The sequence below is a fragment of the Triturus cristatus genome, chromosome 1_2 (genome assembly GCF_964204655.1).
Source record: "Triturus cristatus chromosome 1_2, aTriCri1.1, whole genome shotgun sequence".
Taxonomy (NCBI): domain Eukaryota; kingdom Metazoa; phylum Chordata; class Amphibia; order Caudata; family Salamandridae; genus Triturus; species Triturus cristatus.
The window spans coordinates 576,185,155-576,205,841 of record NC_140580.1 but is presented as its reverse complement, the minus strand read 5'-3'; the positions used below and the strand labels follow the sequence as shown (position 1 = coordinate 576,205,841).

Genomic DNA, 20,687 nt, shown 5'->3' with positions numbered 1-20,687 from the left:
TGTGGACAGTGATATTCTGAATCGCGGCATGCTTGGGGCAGCTGATCGTCTCCGCTTGGGTCTGGTTAATGGAAATGGGGGCGCATGTGCGGACGACAGATTTCTTTTGTTGCAGATGAGCTTGTTGTGTTCTGATGGCGCCTGGACAGGGACTTAGAGTGTCCACCCAGAACGTGAATGGCCCGGGGGACAAAATTAAAAAAAGAGGTATAGTCCTGCAATATATTCACCGACACAAACTAGATATAGTGCTCCTACAGGAGACTCACTTGATACGGAATACTTGCATGGCACTGAATAGGAAGGGCTACCGCATGATCGTACTCCTACGCAAGGGTCGTCCATACATGGTACAAAACACCTGGACTGATGTGCTAGGCAGGTATGCAGCGACCACGGGTTTGTGGGAAGGCAGAGTAGTTAATGTGGTTTCGGTGTACGCTCCTCTTGGACTACAGCGCCCAACCTTACAAGACATAGGGGCTTTGATATTGGCCCTACCAATAAGATCCTTGATATTGGGGGGAGACTTCAATTTGACCATGGACAGCCTTCGAGACAGACTTCCGCCTAGACCTGACCCACGGCAGGGATCTCAACTCCAAGGATTTGCCGATGCTCTTGGGTGGTGGATGTCTGGAGGTGGGCACATCCTCAACACACACATTATACGCACCAGTCGGGGGTACACGGCAGTCAATCGCGGATTAACTACCTATTTACACATGCGCACGATATACGTGATTTTAATGAACCCACGACCCTGGCGTGAGGTATATCTGACCACTCCCCCGTTGTGGTGGTCTTCGGCATTCGAAATGTCAGGCGTCCAGGCAAGATTAGGATACAGCCGTGGGCATTAAAGATACCTCACATTAGGGAAGGCCTCCTACAAGACACGGACTACTATTTCAATGAAAACGTGGGATCGGTTGGGTCGGCGGTTACACTCTGGGGGGCATATGGCGCAGTAATCAAGGGCAGGTCATTGTCATTGATGGTGGGCCACAGAACTGAGCGCAATAAGAGAGTGGTCGAATTAGAAAGGGAGGGATCCCTCGCCCGAGACCCGAACCCTGATACACAACACAGGATCGGAATAAAGAGGCAAGATTATAAAAAACTACTGCTAGAGGACGCTACTCTGCGATCCCTGGCCCCACGTCATCAGATCTATGAACAGGGTGAACGTACAGGTAAGCTCCTGGCTTGGCTGGAGCGTAAGGAACAGGCAGCTAAATGGGTAAGAGCGATAGCAGGCCCGGATGGCAAGTTGACCACGGATCCCCAGGGGATCGTGGAAACGTTTGAGTCTTATTTCAAAGAGGTAGACCAGGTTCCGCAGGATTCGCAAGCCTCGTTGGCGGCAGAACTCCTGTCCACTATAGACGTGGTTAGCCTCTCGTCTCATGATAGCGAGGCACTTGACGCGGATTTCTCAGTGGCAGAGGTCCAAAAAGCAATATCGGACGTTCGGTCGGGTAAAGCGATGGGTCCAAATGCCATACTTATCGAGCTTCTTAAACCCACGACAACGAAGATAGCGCCCCACCTGTTAAACTTATATAACAAATGCTATGACTCAGGGCTGTTGCCAGCCGAGATCCGTAATGCTGCCATTGTGGTGATTCACAAACCTGGCAAACTGGCGGAGGAGTGCAGATCGTATCACCCTATCTCGCTGCTTATGGTGGAAGCAAAAATCCTTGCCAAGCTAATAGCCAATCGTCTGATCCCGTATCTAACTGACTTGATCCATCCAGATCAGTCAGGTTTTATGCCCGGTAGGAATACGGCTTGAAATCTCCGTCGCGTTCACGGTGTGCTGGCGAGGATGAATACGATCGAGGAGAAGCGATCATACTGTCACTTGATGCCACAATAGCATTCAACACTGTCAAGTGGAACTATCTCTTTGCTGTCCTCGACCGCATGGGGTTTGGTCCCAAACTAATTGGATGGATCCGGCTGTTATATGAGCAGCCCACAGCACATGTCACGGTCAATAATCACTGCTCTGCTACCTTTCCCCTACGGCGGGGCACGAGACAGGGTTGCCTGGAAATCAGGGGCCTTATAATGGACCAGAGAGCACGAGGACCGAATATCGCTCTACGCGGACGATATTCTGTTATATTTGGCCTTACCGGCGCAATCTTTACGTCGGGTCCTGCATATTTTTCACATCTTCGGGGCGCACTCGGGGTATCGGATAAACTGGTCCAAATCTCAAATGTTTGCACTTTAGGGTGAACCCCCACATAGCCCTAGAGGCTATGACATCCCAGTGGTAGTACAGGATTTTCGGTATCTGGGCATTTTTATCACACCAGACATGAATCTTTTTTATGAACTGAATCTTCAGAAGTCCTTGCAACGCTTGAAGTCAGATGTGGCGCATTGGAGGTCATTGCCCCTTACTCTCTTGGGACGTGCCTCCCTGTTCAAAATGCTTGCTCTCCCGCGCTTTCTTTATGCCCTGGAAAATGCTCCTAACCCGATCCCAGACTCCTACTTCTCGCAAATTGAAGGGGTGGTGCGGGGGCTGCTCTGGGAAGGTCGGCCCCCGCAGAATGCCATAAACAAACTCACCATGGGGTGGTACGACGGGGGTATTGGGCTGCCGGACTTACGCCTCTATTATCAGGAGTCGCAGTTGACAGCCATCAATAGATGGGCGTTTGGCCCAATGATGATGCCAACTTCAGGACAGATCATTGGCGGATGGGGGGGGGGAGGGGGGATACAATAGGGCACTCTACACGAATCATCGTAAATTACAGCTCACCGGCCCCACGGCTCGCACGGTGGAAGTGCGGCATGCAGTCCAGCGTAAGCTGGAGTGGCACAATCGTCTCACTAAGGCGACTCCGCTTTGGGAACCAGATATCTTGGGTCACCTTAGCGCATGTCCAGGGTTTGACAAGTGGGACCTGATCGGGATCTCTAGGGTTGGGGACTTGTGGATGAAAGGGGAAAAAGGCCAAGTTTGCGGACCACCTTGCACCCTCGGAGACTTCGGTATATACAAATTAGCCACGTCATTGATTTGGCCCTCCCCGGGGGTACTCCCCTTCCAGACTCTTCCCCGCTGGAAGACCGCCTTTTATTAGATCCAATTGACCATAAAGCCATCCCAAAGCTGACCCACTTGTGGGACACCCCCGCGCCGCACGGCCACCAGCTGCTGCGTGTGCCCCATTGCCTGCCTTCTGCCTCGCAGCCGGCCTCGCTGCCGCCTTGCTCGCTCCCCTTTGGTTTTCGCCAGTCGTTTTGTCCTTAATTTGTGCTTGTTTCTTTGTGCCGTGTGATCGTTCTTTAGCTGTTTTTACCTTGTTTTGCCCGCCATTTGTGCCTGTATTTTCTGTGCCGTGACATCGTTTTCGCTTTCCTTCCTGTTTTGCCTTTATTTTTGCCCTCCATTTGTGCCTGTTTAATTTAATGTAACCTCTGTGCCGTGGGTCAGTTTCCTTCCTGTTTGCCCGCCTACCTCGCCGCCCTCCGCTCCCCCTCCCCGCTTCCCGCCACCGCCATTTGCCCCGCCCCTTTTCTCTTCTGTTCCCTCCCCGCTCCCGCCTCCCAGCGGCTGCGCCCACCCGCGCACTTCGCCTTAAATGGCGACTGTGCGAACGCGCAGCGGTCACGCGCAGCGGGTGCGCCGATTGTGCGCCGAAGGCGCGCCAAAGGTAAGGCCGTCTGCGCCCGTCCGCGCCTGGACCGCGCCCAGTGCCAGGACCCCTGGCCCTCGAGGACCCCGACCGACCCGCCTGACGTACTCCGCCGCCACCCTCATCGCACTCAACACCGGCCGACTCCCAGAATGCCATCAAGCCACTCCACGTCGTACCCACGGACCCTTCAGCTGCCACGCCTGCAAATTCACCTGCATCCGGACCTGCCTTGCACCAGCACCCGCAAAGTCGAACACCAGCAGCACCCACCTCAAGTGCATCCTGCTCAACACCCGCTCCGTCCACAGACACGCCATCGAACTCTGGAACCTTCTAGACGCCACAGCCCCGGACGTTGCCTTCCTCACGGAGACCTGGATGAACGCCTCTTCAGCTCCCGACATCGCCATCGCTATCCCAGAGGGCTACAAGATCGTCCGGAGGGACCGCAACGCCAACCAGATGGGAGGAGGCATCGCCATCATCCACAGGAACACCATCCGTCTCACGACCAGCACCGACAACACCCTGACCACCGCCGAACACCTGCATTTCCAGATCCACACCAACCCGAACACCACCCTCAGAGGCACCCTGATCTACCGACCCCCTGGACCACGCACACAATTCAGCGAGGACATCGCCGACTTCGTCAGCCCGCATGCCCTCCCCTCCGCTGACTACATCCTCCTGGGGGACCTCAACTTCCATCTGGAGAACAACAACGACCGCAACACCAGCACCCTGCTCGACAACCTCGCCAATCTTGGACTCAAGCAACTGGTGTCCACCCCCACCCACCTCGCCGGACACACTCTCGACGCAGTCTTCTCTTCCAGCACAGACATCAACTTCAGCCACGCCACAGAGCTTCAATGGACGGACCACAGCTGCGTCCACTTCACCTTCAAGAGAACGACGACCCACCACCACCAGCAACAGGCCGCCCGCAGAAGCTGGAACAAGATCACAGCAGACCAGCTCGCCACCTCCCTGAGCCAGCACCCTCCTGCCAGCTCAGCGAACCCCAGCCAGGCCGCCGACAACCTCACGAAGTGGATCAGCATCTGCGCGGACGAGCTCGCCCCGCTGAGGACCCCGCCCAGCAGACCCGGCAGCAAGAAAGCCCCGTGGTTCACCGACGAACTCAAGAGCTCCAAGAAGAACTGCCGAGCCCTCGAGAAAGTCTGGAGAAGGGAACCTACACCGGACAACAGGACCTCCTTCAAGCTTGCCACCCGGAAGCACCACCAGCTGATCCGCGCCGCCAAGAAAACCGCATTCAAGGACCGGCTGGACAACAACGCACACAACTGCAAGGAACTCTTCAACATCGTGAAAGAGCTTTCCAACCCCAGTGCAGGAAACAACGACATCACCCCATCGCAAGACCTCTGCAACTCCCTCGCTTCACACTTCCACAACAAGATCGCGGACATACACAACAGCTTCAACACCCAACCAACGCACACCATGACCGAACAATCACCCCCCACCACCACCCTCCTCGCCTGGACCCAGATCAGCACCGAAGACACCATCCGCACGATGAACTCCATCCACTCCGGATCACCGACCGACCCCTGCCCTCACCACGTCTTCAACAAGGCCGACGCTGTCATCGCACCCCACCTACGAGACATCATCAACACATCCTTCGACACCGCCACCTTCCCTGAGAGCTGGAAACACGCAGAACTCAGCGCTCTACTCAAGAAACCAACAGCGGACCCCACCGAACTCAAAAACTACCGCCCCATCTCGCTCCTCCCGTTTCCAGCCAAAGTCATCGAGAAGACCGTCAACAAGCAGATGGCCGCCTTCCTCGAGACGAACGGATCCCTCGACCCCTCACAGTCCGGCTTCCGAGCCAATCACAGCACCGAGACCGCCCTCATCGCCGCCACCGATGACATCCGAGCCCTGATGGACAATGGAGAAACAGCGGCCCTCATCCTCGTAGACCTCTCCGCGGCTTTCGACACGGTCTGCCACCGCACCCTAGTACAGCGCCTCAGCAACATCGGGATCCAGGACAAGGCGCTGGAATGGATCATCTCCTTCCTCGACGGAAGAACACAGAGAGTCCGCCTACCACCGTACAAGTCAGAGGCCTCCGAAATCATCTGCGGCGTCCCTCAAGGTTCATCTCTGAGCCCCACCCTCTTCAACGTCTACATGAGCCCCCTCGCGGCCATCGTACGCAAACACAACCTCAGCATAATCTCCTACGCCGACGACACCCAGCTGATCCTCTCCCTGACCAACGACCCCACCTCCGCCAGAGCCAACCTGCACGAAGGGATGAAAGAGGTAGCCGAGTGGATGACGACCAGCCGCCTGAAACTGAACTCTGACAAGACGGAGGTCCTCATCCTGGGCTCTTCACCCTCCGCCTGGGACGACTCCTGGTGGCCTCCCGCCCTGGGCACCGCACCCAAACCGACAGACCATGCACGCAACCTGGGCTTCATCCTGGACTCCTCCCTCTCCATGACCAGGCAAGTCAACAACGTCTCCTCGGCGTGCTTCAACATCCTACGCATGCTACGGAAGATCTTCTGGTGGATCCCCACCGAGACCAGGAAGACCGTCACCCAGGCCCTCGTCACCAGCCGACTGGACTACGGCAACGCCCTCTACGCCGGTACCACCGCCAAGCTCCAGAAGAGACTCCAGCGGATCCAGAACGCCTCAGCCAGACTCATCCTCGACATCCCACGAACCAGCCACATCACCGGACATCTGAGAGACCTTCACTGGCTCCCCGTCAACAAAAGAATCACCTTCCGCCTCCTCACCCACGCACACAAAGCCCTACACGACCAAGGCCCGAGCTACCTCAACAGCCGGATCAACTTCTACGCTCCCAAACGCCACCTCCGATCAGCCAACCACGCCCTCGCCGCCGTCCCCCGCATCCGAAGAGCGACTACAGGAGGAAGGGCCTTCCCCTACCTGGCCGCCAAGACCTGGAACTCCCTCCCGACCGACCTGCGCCTGACCCAAGACCACCTCTCCTTCAGGAAGAAGCTGAAGACCTGGCTGTTCGAGCAGTAGCGGCACCCCCCCCCCCCCCCCCCCCAGCGCCTTGAGACCCTACGGGTATGTAGCGCGCTATATAAGTGTCACTGATTGATTGATTGATTGATCTCCCTCACGTACAAATAATTTGTGAATAACCGTACAGATCCAATGTTGAAACTCCAGGAGAGCTGGGAGCGCGACCTGGGGGAGATGGAGGACGAAGACTGGAGGGAGGCGCTGGCGTCTCCAAGGGAGGTGGCGATTCCTATACGACTCAAACTGGTACAGCTTAAGGTGCTACACAGGGTCTACTTTGATGCTCCATTGTTGTTTAAGTTGGGTAGGAGGCTGGACCCGCTCTGCCTAAGACGATGCAACCAGACTGGTACATTCACGCACATAATTTGGGAGTGCCCCCACATCCAAAAATATTGGACGGATGTCACCCGGCAACTAACCCGGGCTTGTGGCAAACCTATTCAACCTTCCCCCAAACTATGCCTCCTCAATATATGGGAGGCAACTGATCTTACACAGACGGAACAAGCTTGGGCAACCATGGGGTGGACCATAGCCAAACGAAATATTGCCCAGAAATAAGGGGCTGATGAGTTGCCACGGGTGAGGAGCTGGGCAATCGACATGGATCATGCTATGGTGGCCGTAAAAACTGTATTTAAGGGACGAGGCTGTCCCAAAAAGTGGGACCACAAATGGGGAAAGTGGAATAAGTATAGGGGTGATTTTTGCATTTCTCCCACGGTGGAAATGAGAAGGGAGAGGCGAATATTGATGGATAGGCTGGATGGGTCGGTGGGGTCCCCTTCACCGGGCAGTCAACACTAGTGCTCTTCAGTATTTGTACCAAGAATCTGCTTTTGAGTATTTGTGGACCAGGTGGAGATGTACTCACTGTAAGACCCAATTCTGACATCCGGTGATGGAAGCTTTTATGTAGCCATGGTCCTGCTAGGTTGCGAAGTACTATATTGATTTTGTCTTGCCTTGCCACTGATTTCTGTACAATGTCTTAACCAATGCTTTTTGTTATTAATAATGTTTTTTTTTTTTTAAATGGCCTTTGAGCTGGCCAGCGGAATAATTTTATCTGTGCACAGCCACATGAACACGCCCACCAAATACCACAGCCTTTGTTTTTCCTTTTAGTTACTGCTGGGAATTGGAACGGTAAGTAAAGAGAAAAAATCATGTGGAAGTGGTTATTTTTAAAATTGGGGGAAGGAAGGCCCGCGGGTGGGGGGGGAGGCACGCGAGGCCCGCAGGTGGGGGGAGGCATCGCGAGGCCACCGGGTGGGGGGAGGCAACGCGAGGCCCACGAGTGGGGAAAAGCAACACGAGGCCCGCGGGTGGGGACAAGCAACGCGAGGGCGGCGGGTGGGGACAAGCAACACAAGGGCGGCGGGTGGGGAGAAGCAACGCAAGGGCGGCGGGTGGGGAGAAGCAACGCAAGGGCGGCGGGTGGGGAGAAGCAACGCGAGGGAAGCATATTGTTTTTAGCTGTTTTCTTACTTTTGGGTTTCTTGTTTCCTTTCCTGCCCTTCTTGCGATGTGCGTCTTCCTTTCTGGTTTCCCACGAAGGATCGTATTGGGTGCAACCGCAGTGATGTTCCATGGGCGGCAGCAACGAGTATTTAGGAGCTCCTCATTGCTTGGTTTGGTTTCCGGTTCCTGCCCCGGAAGGATTCTTGCCATTAGTGTTCTGCTGACACCACATTGACTTTCCTTGCCCGAACCTCCAAATGATTATTTCTTACCAAGTCACAGACTACTCTGACATCCCAGTTACGTGGTGGGGTTCCGGAGGTATAACATCCTTCCTAAGGACTCAGACTCTGTATTTGCGGGGTTTTGATACATTCAACCTCCCCTTTTTATTGTTGTATTTTTCGTATTGTTCAGTGCACTAATTCAATTTTGATCTCTCACCAAACAACAAGAACTATTGTTGTTTCTTTAGTTTTGAGAGCAGGTTTTTTGCCTCAATGGCTTTTTCCCGCTTTTCTTTGTATTGTGGCGTTAAAGGATAATTTCCTGCCCTATTTAGAAGGACTTGGATACTCTCTCTCTCTTTTCTGAAAAGACACCTTGTGGATTACAACTCCGGATTTCTTTTGAGTCCCTGAATGGATGTAAAAAGGGTGAGCCAGTATTAAGTAGTATTCATGCTTTTCCTGTGACTAGTTAATGGTCTTTCTACCATTTTCTTTGTGCTAATCTTGATTTTTTTCTTTACTTCTTTTGAAGATGCTGAGGCTTGCCTGCTTCCCATAGAGATATTCAAGTGTCTACCTACACCTTCCCTTGTTTCCTTGTTTACCTGCCTTCCCCGGTGCCTTTTCAGCGCATGTCTGTTTTCTTCTGGGCTTGCAGGGACAAAGCACAGGGTGAGCGACGGGACATTCTTCGTTCCTGCAGTACCTGGTTTTCAGGTGAGAAGGGTCGGAACGGAAAGCGAAGCCCACGAAATGTACGCTGCCTGAATGAAGATGGATCCTGAGGATTCCTTCTCCTTATCCTCGGCTGTGGGGGTGGGACCTACTCTGACGGATTATAGCTCTTTCCACTGTCCAGACTGGTGTACGGGATTTGAGACAGTAGAATCAGACCTTACACCTAGAACTGAACACCTATAAAGCCAGAGAATCCCTGGGACGGGGCCCTGGGACCATACCGAACACACATGTGCCGCTTGTACAACCTGCAACCTTTCATTATGATAGGACTTCTAACACTAGTGGTAGTTCACCCGTTTCTTTACCGTTACGACACTAGTACCGGTGCCTTTGGCCGTTCCAGAAAGGTTCTCTGGGGATAGCATGAAATTCAGTATTTTTATGAGCCAATGCCACCTGCACTTTATGTGTAGACCAACGGCTTTTCCGGATGATTCCGCTAAGGTAGCGTTTGTGATGTGGTCCGTTCCTCCAGTGGACAATGATGATCCCATTCTTTATAATTTTTCTGCATTTAAGGAGCAAATGTGTCGCTTGTTTGTGAAGCATACATTTATGCAGGATAGTGACACAGAGCTACTTAAACTTAGACAGGGAAAACAGGACTTGTTGGTGTATATTTCCACCTTTAACCGGCTAGTCTCGGAGACTCATTGGCCCGCGGAGAAGATGACCTCCCTATATTATCAAGGCCTCTGTGAGGAACTAAAAGACGTCCTGTCACAGGTGGTGAATCCACCAGAGGATTGTATGGAGTTCATAGACCTGGTTGTTACGCTAAATCACAAGTTGGCAGAACGCAGGGGTGAAAAAAGTCAGATGCAAACTCCTCGGTTATATATTGTACGTGTAGAACAAAAGTAGGAATTAGGTGCTAAAGCACTACCGGAACCTATGCAGATAGGTGGTGTGCGGGGTCCTCCATCTAAGGAAGAAAAAGATAGGAGACGGGCACACAATCTTTGTCTGTACTGTGAGAAAAGCGGACACTATGCCTGTGAATGTCCAGCTAAAACATCAGTCATACCAGCCAAAAAATTGGTGGCCTTTATTGAGCATGGTGGTACATCCAGCTACCAGCAAATGGCTGTTAACATTTATCCCTATGATGTACATGGTTCAGTTTCAAGAGTGCCACGTCACTTTACTATAACGGTAACCTTGGTGATTACCAATAGTAAGAGAACCACCTTTCCCATTTTGCACGATTCTGGAGCAACGGGGAATTTTATGGAAATCCAATTAGCGGTGCAACATTACATCCCTTGTATATACAAAGAACAACCCGAACCAGTGAGGGCGATTGATGGTACCGACCTTTCGTCAGGGCTGATCACAAAGCAAACCAGACCTCTCACATCGATTTGTGATAATGGTCACTCACAAACCGTTAGTTTTGATCTGATAGACGCTCCTACATTTGGAATCATTCTTGGGGTACCATAGTTGCAATCACATAATACCAAAATAGATTGGGCCAGACATACTGTTACACTAGACGCAAATTATATTTGCAACACTGTTATCAGGAGGCCACTGATTAGGTCTCCCCTTTGGTTTGTGCTTTAGTTGTCTATTCCACGACCTCCTGTGTTCCTCCCTAGTATATTGAATATTCTGATGTTTTTGATACGCTCAAAGCCAATGTCTTACCACCACATCGCAACTTTGGTTGCCGTATTGACCTGGTTCCTGGTGCTACTTTGCCCTGTAGCTGGATCTATGCTCTTGCCAAACCAGAATCGCAGCATCTACGGGTCTATTTGGACGAGATGCTGTCTTCTGGATTTATCAGACAGTCCTCTTCTCCGGTGTCATCTCCCCTCTTTTTCGTACCAAAGAAGGGGGGGGATCGTCGCTCTTGCATGGATTATAGAGCCCTTAATAAGGTAACAACTAAAAACAAGTATCCACTGCCTTTAATACTACTGTTGCTGGATCAGTTACGACATGGAACTGTGTTCACTAAATTGGATCTGCGTGGGGCATATCATCTCATTCGTGTGCGCGAGGGAGATGAATGGAAGACCGCTTTTCGGACTAAGTTTGGCTTGTTCGAATATTGTGTCATGTCTTTCTGTCTTTGTAATGCCCCTGCGGCTTTTACATTTTTTATCAATAAAGTGCTAAGGAAGTTTCTCGATTTAAGTGTTATTGTGTATATTGATGATATACTGATATTCTCTAAGAATGACACAGACCATGAATTCCATGTAAAGCAGATGTTGCAGAAGCTACGTTAGAGCCATCTGTTTGTAAAACTGGAAAATTGTACGATCTGGGTGTCCAGAGGAGAGTTTTTGGTCCTCATCATTTCCTCGGAGGGAATCCAAATGGTTCCGAAGAAGACCGAGGCAATAACCACTTGGCCAGCTCCGACTTGTGTTTTTTTTTTTTGCAGAGTTTTATATATCCTGAACTTGACCCGAATCCAATCAGGTATCAGAGCGCTTTACATAGCACCAGTTACGTTACATGAGGACACACATTCATCTTTTTTGTTAGGGACGGGGAGATTAAGTGATTTGCCCAGAATCACAGGATGTTCAGCGTCATTACCGAGACTCGAATCCAGTTCCCCAGGTCCGAGGTCGAGCGCCCTAGCCGTTAGGCCAACTCCTCTCCCCAAAGGGATATACAGGTCTTATTAGGTTTTGCCAATTTTTATCGGCGGTATACATCCCATTTTTCAGACATCATTACTCTCATTACTGCTTTGTTAAAAAAAAAGGGGTTTCCTTTCTATGGACTACGTCTGCTCAACTTGCTTTAGAAACCCTGGTGGAGAAATTTACCACTGCTCCCGCACTAAAACATCCGGACCCAGCACTTCCATTTTATGTGAAGGCAGATGCGTCTCAGTATGCCGTGGGTGGGGGTCTGGTCTCAGCTGGACATTGAATCAGGCCATATGCATCCCATCGCTTTCTATTCTAAATAGCTTTTGCCCCCGACAAGCAGAACTATATGGTGGCAGAGAGAGAGAGTAGTTGGCAATCAAGTTGGCCTTCCAGGAGTAAAGGAATCATTTATGGGGAACAAGACATTCCGTCACAATTGCACCGACCATAAAAACCTGCAGTTTTTTCGCTCTGCTCAAGCTTTGACTCCACGGCAGATGAGATGGATATTGTTTTTTAACGAATATGATTTCACGGTCACGTATAGACCCGCTGCCCAACAAGTGAAATCCGATGCTCTATCCGTATACATGTGACCCCCTTGTGTAATGCCGCCTCTCCCGGAGGCACGACTATGATATCCAAGTAGGGGATGATTGGGTATTGCTCCTTTGATGAGATTCTTGTTGAAGTAAAAAAACAACTAGCGTTCATAGACATGACTCCTTGGTTGACTAACACTATATTCTAGCTGAGGGATGGGGTATTATAACACGGCAACCAGTTGTTTATTCCCCCTGAGCTTAGGGACAAGGTGTTGACTTGGTGTAATTTTTCCTCACTGATAGTTCATCCCGTGATAACCAAGACTAGGGAGATATGCCTTTGTTGATTTGGTTGCACACGATGTGTCATGATTTACAGGTGTTTGTGTTATCATGTCCAGTGTGTGCTATTAACTAAGCCCCACATAACCTTCCAGCAGGTCTTTTACATCCTCTATCTGTTCCCCCTTCTCCCTGGCATACTATTAGTATGGATTTTGTTGCGGATCTACCCAAGGAAGCAGGGTATACCACTATTCGTGTGGTTGTTAACCTGTTTACCAAAATCGTCCATGTTGTTCCTTTGCCCAAACTACCCACTGCTAGCGAATTAGCAGAAGTCTTTATAACACATGTGTTACGATTACATGGCGTCCCTACGGCCATCGTTACTGACCGGGGAGCGCAGTTCATTTCCCATTTTTGGAATTGTGTTCCTCCTTGCAGATGGAGCTCCGGTTGTCCTCGGCCTACCATCCACAGACCGATGGGCAAATGGAGCATACCAATCACACCATGGAACAGTATATTTGTTGTCTCCTAACCTCCCTTACTGGTAGCTGGGTGAAAGCACTTCCCATTGCCGAGTTAGCCTAAAATAATAGTCTTCACTCGGCCTTAGGTATGTCTCCTTTTTTTGTTCCATGGGTTTTCATCCTAGGGCCATTCCCATTCAACCTTCCGGTAGAGTACCAGCACTAGACACTTTCAGTCTTGCCCTGATTGAGATTTGGAAGAAGGCTCAGGAACATTTGCTGGCAGCTAAGAAGGGTATGAAAGACAAGGCAGACAGGCATCGCCATTCTGCTCCTTCCTATGTTCCGGGTGATATGGTTTGGTTGGCATCTAAACATCTTCGCCTGGGGGGGGATCCAGAAAGGTGCAGCCCCGCTTTGTGGGACCTTTTAGGATTCATCAGGTGATAAATCCTGGTTGCTATGAAGCTGGATTTACCTGTTGAATACCGAATACATCCTGTGTTTCACACCTCTCCACTTAAGCCCTATACTGCCACCTCTCAGGCCTTGCCCCTGCCCCCACCATTGCTGGTTGATGAGCATGAGGAATTTGAGGTTAATGCCATTCTTGACTCTAGGAGGCGTCAGGGCAGACTGCATTATTTGGTGGATTGGAAGGGTTACTCTCCTGAAGATCGTACCTGGGAACCCGCCAGTTTCACACATTCTCCCCACCTGGTTCATCTTTTCTATGCTCGCCACCCTTCGAAACCCCGTCCTGTGGGGGGGCTTTTTGAGAGGGGGTACTGTTACGTCCTGATTCCCTTCCTTGTCTTAGGGGTTATGATTGGGCTATGCCCTTCTGGAGTGTCTGAGGATTATGTATTGTTTCTTGCTGTTTTCTTACTTTTGGGTTTCTGGTTTCCTTTCCTGCCCTTCTCGTGATGGGCGTCTTCCTTTCTGGTTTCCCTCTTAGGATCGTATTGGGCGCAATCGTAGTGATGTTCCATGAGCGGTAGCAATAAGTATTTAGGAGCTGCCTACCTGCTTCTCGTTGCTTGGTTATGTTTCCCGTTCCTGTCCCGGAAGGATTCTTGCAGGTAGCATTCTGCTTACACAACTTTGATTTTCCTGTCCCGAATCTCCTCGGATTACTTCTTACCAAGTCACGGACTACTCTGACATCCCGGTTACGTGTTGGCGTTCCGGAGGTATAACATCCTTCCTGAGGAGTCAGACTCTCTGGATTTGCTGGGTTTTGATACACCCGACCTCCCCTTTTTATTGTTGCATTTTTCATGTTGTTCAGTGCACCGATACCATTTTGTTCTCTCACCAAACAACAAGAACTAATGTAGTTTCTTCAGGTTTGAGTGCAGTTTTTTTTGCCTCATTGGCTTTTTCCTGCTTTACTTTGTATTGTGGCAGTAAAGGATTTCCTGCCCTATTTAGAAGGACTTGGATACTCTCTCTCTTTTATGAAAAGACACCTAGTGGATTACAACTCCGGATTTCTTTTGAGTCCCTGAATGGATGTAAAAAGGGTAAGTTAGTCCTCCTGAGTAGTATTCATGCTTTTCCTTGTGACTAGTTAATGGTCTTTCTACCTTTTTCTTGGTGCTAATCTTTATCTTCTTTTTACTTCTTTTTAAGACGCCGAGGCTTGCTTGCTTCCACGATATCCCACAGAAAGATATTCAAGTGTCCCCCTACACCTTCCCTTGTTTACCTGCCTTTCCCCGGTGCCTTTTCCGCTCATGTCTGTTTTCTTTTGGGCATGAAGGGACAAAGCACAGGGTGAGTGATGGGACATTTTTCGTTCCTGCAGTACGTGGTTTTCAGATGAGTGGGGTTGAAACAGCGGGAGTGGGAAGCAAAATAGAGGGCGTGGGACAGGGGCGCAAAACAGAGGGTTTGGGAGAGGAAGCAACAAGACAGCATGGGTGGGGGGCTGAAGCAACATGGAGAAGGTGGGTGGGGAAAAAAGAAAACCGGCAAGAGCGCAACATGGAGCTGAAAAGGAGAACCACATGGGTGAGAGTGAGGAACACCAAGAGCGGTGGGGGTGAAGTACATCGAGGAGACAACTGAAAAACACATGCCTTTTCAAGGAGGGCTTAAACAAAGCAGAAAAGGTAGTGCTTGGAAAGCGAGCAGTGGAAGGACACAAGTAATGCATCCATGCTCCAGGGGAAGGACAAGCACAAGTAGAGAAAGGAAAGCACACACAAGCGGGTGATTAAGAAGCACGTAAATGAGAGTGACAAAGTGAATTAATGGTAATCAGAGACCAGGCTCTCAGCCCACTGTAAGCTGACAACAAGTCTAGCAAAAGACAGGGCATGCGTGGTTAAGTAGGCAAAACCTAAAAAGTAAAACCATGAAAAATAATTACGAAATATACAATTTCATAATGTATATATGTTTGCCATCTTGACCCACACCTGCTAAATATTGTGCAAGGTACCTTCAAAGTGATAGTGCTGGCACTCCCCTGTATTATTTTATGTATATTTGTTCGTAGAATGTAGCCACCAAAGAAATAGGGAATAAAGTGTATAAGTGAATAAATTACAAAGCTCCTAGAAAGAACGTATATATACAAAGGCAAAGCCGTGTTTTCTAACATTTCAGATAGACGGTGTGGTAGGGAGAACAGCAAGGAGGAAGCATCAAAGAATAGTGTCCTGGAATTAGCAAAAGCGGTCAGAGACATGACTTTAAAAAAAAAATAAAAAAAACTTGAGTAGACCCCAAGACCATGGTCCTAAAAGGCCAGGCAGGTGATAAATTTTGCAGCCATTCCTGGTAATGTAAACAAGGAACGTTGTTAGCAAGCTTCCTCAGTTTCAGGAGCATTTAGGTCATGATACTTTGGCGCATGCAGAGGTACGACTGCATTATTCGAGACCCAGATAAACCATATTGCAATAATTATGACAATTGAGAAACCCGGTTTGTGTCTATAACTCAGTGCATAAATGAAAGCAAGGGGAGGATTCAACACATCAGTGTAGCTGACAGAAGAGGAATTCAGCAATTGTAAACCTCTGGTGATAAAAAAAGAAAGATCATAAAATTTATTGACCAAAATACAGAGAGGTCTTTCTATTTTTTGGGAAATAGGACTGATCCCCCACTAACAACGGGCACAATCTGGAATCCCAGAGAGGTGAGTTGAAAGGGGTCAAAAGAATGAGTGAGTAGGTGGATCTGAGCCCGAGGAAACATGGTATTAAGAATGTGCAGCTATCAATCACGAAAGCAGGACCTACATGGGTTTACTCAGCAGGAACTGTTCTTGCCTCATGGTGTACTTTTGCTAAGGCTACTGCTGTGCTAGGAAGGAGGAGCAGGAACTAAGCTGAGTTTTTTCCTCCGTCTTCCATATATGTTGCACAGAGTTCAGTGCTGGAGAGTAATGCACCTAATAATCCAAAGATCAGGAGTGAGAAGTGTGTGTGTGTGTGGGGGGGGGGGGGGGGTGGGGGGGGGTTGTATTCCAGTTGCTAAAGGACAGCATCATGAACTGGAGCAAGATACAGTCTATGTATACAACACAGGATATTGGTGTGGAGCATAGTTATGATTTTGCTAAAACTCATATTTTCAACATTGCAACTGATCCTTAATTTTTGCTCACAAGCATGCCATTTGTTTCTAGGTCTGAGTTTTGAGACCGTTGCTGTTAACCAGACCTCTCGCTAACAATGTAAATAGAGCGGACTTAGAATCTACCCCCTTCAAACCACAGCTTTCACTGACTAGCTTTGTTCGATCATTGGCTCGAGACTTGTCAATCATGTCTTGGGTCAGTCCAGTGGATTGTTTTTCTCTCCCCTAATGCTATTAGCTGTGTCGGTGTATCGTTTCACCTCTACTTAAGTGTTTGCTGTGAACTGCATGGAGGACTACGTTATAACTATGGCCCATGTGTTAGCTCATTAAACCCAGAGTTGCTGTTTTAGTCAGGGCTTGTCCTCTTTATTTTTCATGTCTTTTATGGCTCCCACTCCCTCGTACTTACCCATTTCTATATCATCCCCTTAATGTTTGTAAACTGCACATATAATAATAATACAATAATAATAATATAAGTGTTTGGTGCAAATCTCTAGTAAAGTACAGCAAGTAAATAAAGATGGGTACATAGTTTTACCCGGATAAATTATACATGCAACAGAAAATTGAAACAAATTAATTGTAAAATGTTGTAGAGATCAAATTAAAATTCAGTGTGCCTTTGGTATGGTGTATAAATGGATGGATAATTTTATTGTCTTGACTAAATAAAAATCAACAATATACAATTATAAACATACTATTTTAAAAATGCCATACGACGAGAATAAAATACATTTAGTTTAAGAACAAATGTACTCCTGTCAAACAGAAAATTGTGAATACTTGAGTAATTCTGAAGGTAAGCACACTTCCGATTAAAAAAAACAAATCTGATACGGCATGCAACCACTCTAGCATTACTGCCACTGAATACAAATCTCAGAGCTGAATTTAAGGTCCTTACAACATATTCATTAAGTACTGATCCTAAAAATGTCTTCCTAACACTAGAGAAAACAGAACAAATACAAAGCAAGTGTAAGAAAATGTCTTGTACAAGCTTACATAGATGACAAATCCCAGAGGTCATGTTGTAGTATTCCACTCAGACCTAAATTTATCAATGGTAAATGTCAGAAAGTGAAGACCTATGAATTTCCTTAACGTAGATATTGACAAAAAGTGTGACATATAAATAGGAATGGCAAAAATAATGCTGTTGCTCTGTTATGTTAAATTATTTGTAGAGCGCATGGCTGCCCCAGTACAAGTTGACCATTTACTTTTAATAAAATCTTCCCAGATACCGTGCCATAGCAATTTAATTTGTTTTTTGACATTTTTAAAAATCTATGTGAGGGTGGTGTTGCCCAATGGTCACGAAGTTTCAACACAGATAAAGATGTAATAGAAAATCAGCACATGGATTAAATTAAGCCAGCTCGCAATTAACATGAAGAGAATGAGGGCTTTTAAGGAAACACGATCAGAAATTATAATTAAAAAAAGGTGCCCACAACATGTAAGTTTTGATTTTCTAGATATAATTACAACTTAATATTAAGTTCTTCGTTAGACTGGGTAAGAATAAATGAATTGTGAAATACAGAGCATTGTGTGATGTGCACCAAAAACTGGGGCAACCCAGGATACACTATAAATATGGCCAAAAATCCACACTGGCATCTGTTTGACCGAAATAGATGCAAAAATGTTTTTTATGGTTGGGGATTGGAGTCTCAAGTCCAATATTCTCAGAACAATAAATCAGGGAAGTAAGCCTATTTTTTAAGGAAGCCAGCTGCTCGGTACATTGTACATTTTGCACACTTTACTTCTCATTTTTCCCTTATGACCCCCGTCCACACCCACTCCCACCCCAATGCTGCAAACAGATATGAGAAGTGCAAGCCCCCTGACACTGAAAGCAAGCACCGGTATTTTTAGTCCCTACTATTGACCTGCTCCTAGTTACCAGTATTTACTGCAATATCCTTTTATGTTATTCGGGTCGGCTTCCACCACAGAATAAAAGTAAATTCCACCATAAGCCTCTTAGACAGTAGCAGGTAGAGAGCTGGCCTAACATCGATTGACCCTTACAGATAAATGCTCTTTTACGCAGATATTTCTAATGTTGTAAACGCTGTAACTAGTGGCTTCTGTGGGGTACATCACACTAAAGTGGTTTACAAATATATCAAATGTACGTACCTCTCCAATCCAAAAGGACATCTTATCGATCTTATAAACTGACACAAAGGTGTCCACGTAGTACAGTAGAAACACATTGTGCAAAATGGAGACGAAGAGTGACAGGGACCCATAAAGCACCGCCGTCGGCAAGTGGAAACAGAACCCCAAGATCCTGAAGCCCATTTCAGCTCCTCCTTGGGTTTTCCCCAAATCGAGATCATCTCCAGTTCAGAAAAAGCATCTCCCGGAAGCTGCTAGCACTCCAGAGGGGTTGGTCCATTGATGGCTACAAGGGGGACAAAAAAGAACAAACATGTATTTTCCCTTTCGAAAATCGCATACGACTAGCAGAAACAATGCTCCACATCTCAGCAGCTGAACCAGTGTGCCCAGTGACCAAAACTATCTGCTCTGATCAGCTTTTTTTCCACTTCTGAGGCTACTTCCTGCTTAGCGATCCCACAGTGCGTCATTCGCCGCTGCCAAGCAGCTGGTTTATGAGGACGTTACAGGATGGCACTTTGGGCGGGACACATTTTAACTGCGCGTGAATCACCATAAACACTGACGTTTATGTTCCCTACGTGCATGCTCATGTGTCATCGTTTACAGATCAGTGTTAAACTCCTAAAGAAGTGGTGCTCGTGTTATCGTTCAGTAAAGTTTCAGAAGACAAAAACAGAAACGATCCACAGCAACATCCTCCCCACATGCTTTCCTTTAACCACGTCATCACCACCAGGTCAATGCAAAACAAGCATCTGCAATGCAATAGGTCTCGCATTATTAAAGTTTGAGCTATTAGCATTGCTAAATAATGCAACACCAATAGCTCAAACTCACAAATGCGAGACATTTTGCATTGAAAATGCTTGTTTTATTTAGTTCAAAGAACTCATGGACAGCATAAGTGAACTTTGTAATCAGCCTGGGAAGGTTAACAGAAAGTGCCAGCCCTGCGGGAATGTCACCAGCAGGTCTCTGAAAACCAGGTGCATACATGGCCATTTCTACATGGGGTTAGTTCTGGTTTGAGGGAAAGGAAGTGACCAGGTAAGCCCCCCCCCCCCCAATAACCTGTGTACACTCACGCACATAAACAAAAATACATACACAGGCACCTGCATATACAACAGTCAACACACAGACACACAAATGGAGGTACCGACTATCAGACCGAAGAGTGGACAGACCGATAGATAAACCACTATACTGATAAGTAACGGACTGCTACAAGCAGCTTTAAGACAAAGCAAAAATGTATCTTACATAGTAGTCCTCAAATTAGTTTTAAAGCATTTGAAAAGAGCGGGTCAAAAGAACAAAAGCTGTAACCAGAGAGGCCAGAAGTAAGACTGTTCCTGAACACGAAGCCTTCTATTCTCTCATTTTCACTAGTGCTAACGGTCCCGTTGCAGGGATGGCGTGTGGGGGCATGAAACTGGGGTGCCACGTGTTTCTGAAGCTGAGTCCCCCCCCCGAAAACAGAACTCGTGCTACTTACAAACAAAACCCAGCGCCCTGAAAATCAAAATTGGCTCTTTGCCCTGCAACACCAGGACTCGACGCCGGACCTCTCAGCTGCACCAAATAAACCACTGCCCATTAGCAACCAACACACCTTCATACCAAACCCAGTGACCTCCTGAAAAATACTAGTCTGAGCCCCCTCTAACCTCTCCCTCCATAAGGAACTTCAACCCCATCCTCCCCCAGCGAGGGTTCACAAGTACTGGGGAAACCAACATACCTGGGACAAGATCTGGAGAAGGGGTGGTTACCTAGGGGGAGCAGCCTTCAGTGCGATAGGTTGGGGAATGTGCAGCCATCAGGGCAAGTGCGGCCGGCAGGG

General features: G+C 48.4%; 1 protein-coding gene across 3 annotated transcripts in view; it reads right to left on the bottom strand.

Annotated features, from left to right (window-relative positions):
• SLC68A1 (solute carrier family 68 member 1) overlaps window positions 1-20,687 on the bottom strand; it is a 175,515-nt gene that overhangs the window by 108,738 nt on the left and 46,090 nt on the right. For all 3 annotated transcript variants that reach the window (XM_085606527.1, XM_085606528.1, XM_085606529.1), the window contains exon 2: window positions 18,854-19,121. In XM_085606527.1, the coding sequence (XP_085462653.1) occupies window positions 18,854-19,018 (165 nt within the window). In that variant the 5' untranslated portion in view covers window positions 19,019-19,121. The remainder of the gene's footprint in view (window positions 1-18,853; window positions 19,122-20,687) is intronic.